Consider the following 7384-nt stretch of genomic DNA (forward strand, 5'->3'; position numbering starts at 1 on the left):
GGCCAAAATTCCATTGCCGTAACACAGAGATTCTCTGTGAGATGGCAAACCCAGGTATGATGCTGGCTACAAGAGGAAGTGAAGACAGAGGCAGAAATCTGGGATTTCAGGCAACTCTATTCTCACTATCATTTTCCGTCACTCCTTGTCTCTGGAAGTCAGAGGGAGCTGACAGGCCAGAGGTCCTAAAAGCAGAAATTATACACAAGGGATTCAACTTACCTCCTGGAAGTGGCTCAGAATACTCGAGTCCTGCCTGGCATCCTAGATTCAAAACGACACATTTCGAATATTAAAATCAGTGTAGGAAATAATGATGTATAAAACAGTATTCCCAGCTCCACATATCTGCTGTCGAAGGATAGCAGATCACAGAGGCTGCATCTTTATTCTATTTATGAAGGCCAGCACTCCCAGTAACCAGTAAGAGGTCTTAAAAGGGTGGGCAGGGTAGTAGTGTGCTTAGGAAATACCACTGAAGATTCAAGAAAATCCCGTCGGAAGCTCAGTGGGGAGCCGACTGTTACTCTTAGTTTCACGATGGTCCACAGAAAAGCCATCAGGCTTTATGTTCTGCCCCCTTCGCAATCCCATCCCTTTGCAATTACCTGATAGAAATTGAGCCAAAATGAAGAAAAAGGCAAAGACAAAATAAGACATCTTTCTGCTTAGGGTCGTCTCTGAGGGAAGCCTCTTCGGAGCAGAGGTTTGGGACCTCTCTGGGAGGGCAAGAGGCTCACTTATATTTGAAAGTAATGGGGAACGCTTTTGGTCAGTGAAGTGAATCAATAAAGAAAGCACATTTATATGCTCCATTTCCCAGGATCAAGGACTGAGATGATGGACAATAACCCTTGGCCTCCATAGAGCCTTGCGTCCTGGGAGCTCTGGCCAGGGTAGTGCAGGGAACATGAGGCCAGGAGCTGGAAAACCAGGAGCCATGCCAATCCTCCCAACCCAGCAAGTAGGAGCCTCCTACCCCATTTCTCTCTCAGAATTTACTCTTCTCTTCCGTTGAATAAGGAGCAACCACAGTTGCTGAGAGACAACACAGTTCTTCTGCCAGCCTCTCAGGCCTGGTGTCAAGCTCTAGTGATGATGATGGGGACGTGCTTGGAACACAGGGAAGGCTTGGAAGGAGTTCTGGTGCCCTCTAAGAAGAGCCCAGGAAGCAGGCACTATTCCTTCCGGGCTCTCATTTGTACCACCTCTCAATGTCCCCAGGAGCAAAGCGGGGAGGGGCATCGTTTCGCCAAGTGACCTCTGAATCCCCAAGCCCGTAACAATGTCACCTAGCAGCCCGAAGCCGTAATTACCGCGTCCTTCTCATTTTTCAAGAACATGGGTATCAAAATTAACAGGTGTCACTGCACCCCCAAATAAGTCCCATCCTATTGCCTATGCTTATGCAAGGCTCTGTTCTTCACGTTGGGAAGGCAAAATAGGAGCACTGAACCAGGCAGACTAAAGTCAGGTCGGTTTAGCAAGTATGTGACCTCGGGCAGGTTGCTTACTTGGTTGAACCTGTTTCTGGAATCTTAAAATGGGGATATAATAAAGGTACTACTTCATAGGATATTTTAAAAGGACTCACTGACATGAGTATCAAGTGGCTATCAGACCCCACCCTTGGCCTGAGTGCAGATGTACCTAGCAATGGGATGGGGGTGTCTCAGGGATAACAGTGCCATGGTGTAGGCGGGCAACTCGGCAGGAGCAGACCTCTCCTGAGCCCCCAATTCAATGCCGATTCCCTCCCAGCACAGGTGTTGACCTAAGAGCTGCCCGGCCCCCACGGGTGGGAGTGGCAAGCTCACGGAAGAAACACACCTGGCTTGACTCTCTCTGCAGCGAGGCATGTTGGTCCCGCGACAACTGGCAGGAGGGGGCCACCCAGCCGACGCTGAACCACACACAGATGTGCAGTGGCAATGTGGGGGTCCCCGGGCACCTGGAAGGTTCTGCAAGTGTCCTGCAAGCATCCTTGTGCCTGAGGAATTGTGACATTAAATAGCAAAGAAAAATTTCTATGACAGAGGAACTTGGTGCCTTTAATGGCACCTTTTTCCTGGTTCTTGAATACGGACCTTGCATTTTTATCCTGCACTCAGGTCAGCACATTAGTAGCTGGTCCTGACCTGGAGTGAACTTCTAGCCTTAGAAAAATAAAATGACTCTTGCAACTCTCAAATTAAAGGGTTGGGCCTTGTCATGGGGATCACAAGACCTCCCTGCTACATGAACGGGCCAAAGAGGCCCCTGTGTAGTGGTCCCTATGGTGCTCACTTCTATAGCTCTAAGCCCCCTGCTCCAGACTCAAATTCTTCCACACCTGAGGGCTTTGAGTATGGTGCAAATAAGCATTTGCTTAGCCACTTAGAGCTTGCCTGCTTTGCATGCCACACAAAATGCCCCCCAACATCTGTTAACATAGATAAGACAAAGCCCATAGCTGTAAGACTCCAAATTGCTGCCGCCTTCCTGAGGGCTGTGATCCCAAGACTCCCCACCTTGCTGCCGAGAGGTATCGTCTAGACACGTGAGCCCCTCTCTGGTGCCCCTCTCCCCTGGGAGTTCCCTTCCCCTTTAGGGTGGACGCCTCATGCTCCCATCTCTGGGAGGGCCTGCCCCCCAGGCAACCCTGCCCAGGTGCCACCTGATGACACCTCTCTTCCTTGAGCAGCCCCCAGACCCTGGAACTCACCACACTCCAGCCCTTAGAATTCACCCACTCGGAGGCGTCTGTCCTCTCTACAGTGAGGTGGGAACAAGCCGGCTCTTAGCCGTTGCAGTGCCCCACATGGCCCTTAGACTTAGTTGGCTCTTTGGAGCGCTCAGGCAAGATTACATGGGCCATGTCTGAATATCTGTGTCCCGGCAACATTCCTGTGGAAACCTAATCCCCACAGGGATGGTAGTTGGAGGTGAGCCTTTGGAATGTGATTCGGTGAAGGGCCCTCATGGATGGGATTGTTGCCTTATGAAAGGAACCCCAGAGAACTCCCTGTCCTTAGCCTCCAAGGGGGACTCAGCGAGAAGGCAGCCATCTGCAACCCAGAAGAGGGTCCTCACCTGCACCTGGCCACACGGGCTCTCCGTCTTGTATCTCCAGCCTCCAGAACTATGAGAAATGAATATTTGTTGTTTATGAGCCACTGCATCTGTGGTGCTTTGTGACAGCAACTCAAAGGGACTGAGACACAATCTGAGTTTAGAGGGGAAGCCACGTGAAATCCTACCGCCAAACGGGGTTCCCACAACCTTAGTAACGTTTGTTTGTGTCAAAGGGTCCAACTATGATTCCCTTAAGTTTGCAACCTTCGCTTCCTGATGAATCAGACCGGCCTTAAGAAGCAGAGACATATGACATACCGGGATAATAAATAAGACCAATGAGACTGTGTGTCACCGAAAATGTTTGGAAGTCGGTTTTTTCTTATGGATTTAAATCATTTTGATTGAGGATTGGAACGGAATAGAGAAAAGTTAAAAATGTGTCCCTTTTCTCAGAGTTATTCATGTATTCAATCATTTATTGATATCAGTATGGCACAAGGAAGTAAATGGATGGTCTTGTCCAGATCACATACAAAAACAGTGTTTTCAATAACACAGCAAGCGTCTATTGCTTTTCGGGGGTCTATGATTATGTTAACAAACACTTCTAAGGTATTTCAACTTTTAGTAGCAGTAATAATAGGGGGCTGTTGATGAGGGAGGCTCATCTCCCTAAGGTGGCATTAAAGAGAGGTATTCCACAAGAGGGAAGTGTTAAAGTGGATGATTCAGGTCTTTCTCTCCAACCACTTAGTTGATTTACTCCAGATTAGGAAAAAGAGGTAATCAAATTAGTGGGAGACTATGACATTCAGAGTATATGGATATTTTGTATATATATACATAAGTACATATGTATAATATGTGTGTGTGTGTGTGTGTGTGTGTGTGTGTGTGTGTATAGTCTTAATCAAATATCCCATGAGCTCACAACTATCGGGGGAGCTGTTTAAGGATTAAATAAGATACTGTATGTAGCACTTTTTTTTTAAGATTTATATACTTAACCTGAGAGAGAGACTGATGGGGGGCAGAGGGCAGAGGGAGAAGAGAGAAAGAGAATCCCAAGCAGACTCTCTGCTGAGCACGGAGCCCGATGCGGGGCTCAATCCCAGGACCCTGGGATCATGACCTGAGCTGAAAGTCAGGTCAGGAGCCAGACACTGGACTGACTCAGCCACCCAGGCAGCCCTGTGTAGCACGTTTAAAAGAATCAATAATAAAACATAAGCTTCAGTGGAGCAACTTGCCAAGTGTACACGGTTCACAAATATTGGAGCTGGAATTCAGACCCCACTGACTCCATTCTGATATTATATAATTACTCTCCTTTTACATCTGAGGGAACCAAAGCTATTAAGGAGTATAGTCAAGGTTCGAAATCCAAACCGCCAGATGCCAGACCTTTCATTCCTGCCGGTGTGTCTATCTACCCCCGGTCATCAAGGCACCCTCTACTTTGTCTTCCCTTCTTCCCCACTGTCCTTGTCGTGAACTTCCCAGCATCAGAAAAACAGTGAGCTGCAGCCTACCACCCACTGCGACGTGTGGGCTCTACTCAGCGGAGCATGGACAGGCTCTCATGTCTGACATGCCTCGTTGATCAAGATGTTCTTTGGTTTAGAGAAATGTATAAATGTGGGTGTTTGCTGCTCTTTTATCATGGACACTGTGCTGATCTTTCAAGACCCTGCGAGGCATGAGGACGTTCCTCTTTCTCTTTGTTGTTCTCTTCCTCCTGGCCCCAGGTAAAACCAACATCTTTGCAGGGAAGGTTATAGAGGTGGTGGCCCAGAGACAGGTCTGCTTCAAGTGAGCACCTGGGTGTGCTCAGGCCGGTGACCCCGCAGGGGAACATCTGCTATAGGAGGTGACTTTTGTTGAATGCCTCTTCCGCAAATCCCTTTCATTTTTCATTATTGTCTCGGGTGGGGTATCACAGGGTTGAAGAAAGAAAGATATGCCAGGAAAGATGCCCTTTGGTCCCCAGCTCTATGCTCACTGACAACAACAAAAATTGGGGGAAAAAATAGAAAAACAAGCGTAGGCATCAGTGGATCTTTTAAGAAATAATTGTGATAGAGATGGGACAGGTAAGGAAAAGAGCCAGAGAAAGGAGTGCTGGACAAGGAAAGGAATGGAGGTCGGACACTGTGTTCGTGCCAGGTCAAACGATACCCAGAAATCCAACGTGCAAATTGGAAACTGAGCAAGGCTCCCTTTTCAGACCAGTCAGACTTATTATATAAGTAGTCGACACGATATGCCAACATGTAATATACAATTATCTAATAAAAGCAAGTGGAGCTGACCTATTTACGTGCCATACGCACACACACACAGAGTTCCATTAACCTCTAGATGGGTGCGTGTGATGACCCACTCAAAGCCTTGCACACACAGATGCTCTCTCCCTTTGCAGAGGCTTTCTGTTTCTGGACCATCACTGTCAATTGGATGCAATACAAGAGCTCTTGTCAAGAGTGAGGTCCCATACCAATTGTCCAATTGACAATTGACCTTACAACACTAAGAGGGCAGTGAGAGTCCCCCGCAGTGGGAGCCACAGTTCACTGAGCTTTGAAACATTGGAGTATGTGTACTTATGAACTTAAATGCTGATGCTAGAAACGACTAGGCACACGCTGGTACCAATCCACCTGGTTTTAGTTTTACGTATGAGTGAATTAGCCTCCTTTATATGTTGACCTCAATTTCAATTTGTGTACATCGGACGCTGCCCTCCGTAACCCGGGATTAGGTAAAACTCTAATATCTGACAAGATGTGTGTCTGTCCTCAACTGGAAGGGGGCTGCTCCTAGGATTGCTACTGATAAAGTACTAAGGCCAGAGCGGGTATCCTGTGCAGAGCAGACAGGAGGGGTCTTGGAGAGCCACCCCCAGCACCCCGCCCTTACCTGCTCTCCAGCACATTTGGTGAAATGTGTTAAAGAAATTTGATTGAGCCCTTCTAAACAATGTTTTTCCTTCCACACACAATAGTAAATGCTTCCCTTTCTATATATTTATCCTTGTTTACTCCAGTCTTGGACCATCTCCCCCGCCTCAGACCTGCCCTGCTCTCACCCAGGAGCACTTTGGCAGTGAGCTGGGGCGTTACCCACCCTGGAGGGGTTTTCAGGAACAAGGTGATCATTACCTCAATAGATTCTGATAAAAGAACAATAGCTTCTGCTTCTCAAAGCCCCCACACAGCCTTACCCCAAATGCCAGAAGATAAATCTCTTCGGCCTGGTCCTTAATCCACGTATGCCAAAAAGATAGAAAAAAATCAAAGAGAAAATAGTTCCCTACTACCTCATCTACTGTTAAGGTGAGACACTATGGCAGCTCGTGAAGCAATCTTTACTAACCAGTTACATGACCGTACCTGGTAACTGGACATATTAGTTATGAGAAGAGAATTAATCCAGGTGGCTCCTTCCCTTGTATAGCCAGGAATGCATTTTTTGATGAGAAATGCTTCAAGCTTAACGGGAGATGTGTGAATTCTTGTCGGAAAAATGAAGAACTTGTTGCTCTCTGCCAGAAGTCTCTGAAATGCTGCCTGACACTCCAGCCATGTTGGGAGAGTAAAGATGACTAAATCTGAAGACTCTGGCTTTCCCGAGCGACATAAATGACCTACTTTTGTCTTCTCTTGATGCTGGCCTCTTCAGTGAGAAGACACCTCAATAAAAATAAATGAATGTCTTTTATCAATTTGTCAAGTGCTTCACTTAGAATAAGGAAATGTAAATAGCTAACCTTGATGGTCCCTGCCTACTGGTTTCTTTTCCTGTAGTTTTTTGGTAAGGGGATTTTCCCAAAACCATCTGATATTCCTTTTTAAAGGGGACTGGTAAAGACTACAAGTCAACAAACCTCTAGCTTGCCCTCAGGTGTCAGCCCCAACCACCTGTTGAGATAGAGGATAGATAAATGGATGGGTAGAGAATTGAACATATATCTATACAGATAGTTACATGAATGACAAATAGATAGCAGGTAAATTTACTTCTTAAGGACTCCCGTGTGTCAGACACACATCTAAATTAATCATCTTGACTCCATGGCTTTAATTGGAGACAGTTAAATACTCCTTATGGATTTGTCCCCATCCATGAAGTCTGGGAATCAAATTTGCTGATGGGCAGAGGGACTGTAAGTATCTAGAGTTGACAAGAGCTCCAGTAACCTGGGTCCTGGTCCCAGACTGACTTTCTATGATTTGCCAAATTACTCCCTGGCACTAAGCTTTCATATTACTTGCTTCAAGTAAGGATTCCTGGTCATGTTCCACAGGCCTAAGATCCAGCCTTGGTT

General features: G+C 46.8%; 1 protein-coding gene across 1 annotated transcript; it reads left to right on the forward strand.

Moving 5' to 3' along the window:
* Positions 1 to 4756: 4756 nt before the first annotated feature.
* On the forward strand, positions 4757 to 6665 carry DEFB106B (defensin beta 106B). The gene is made up of 2 exons (XM_027600557.2): positions 4757 to 4805; positions 6514 to 6665. The coding sequence occupies exons 1-2, from the start codon at positions 4757 to 4759 to the stop codon at positions 6663 to 6665; spliced, it is 201 nt and encodes a 66-aa protein (XP_027456358.1).
* The last annotated feature ends 719 nt before the right edge of the window (positions 6666 to 7384 follow it).

This window comes from Zalophus californianus, chromosome 2, assembly GCF_009762305.2.
Source record: "Zalophus californianus isolate mZalCal1 chromosome 2, mZalCal1.pri.v2, whole genome shotgun sequence".
In the NCBI taxonomy this organism is placed as follows: Eukaryota; Metazoa; Chordata; class Mammalia; order Carnivora; family Otariidae; genus Zalophus; species Zalophus californianus.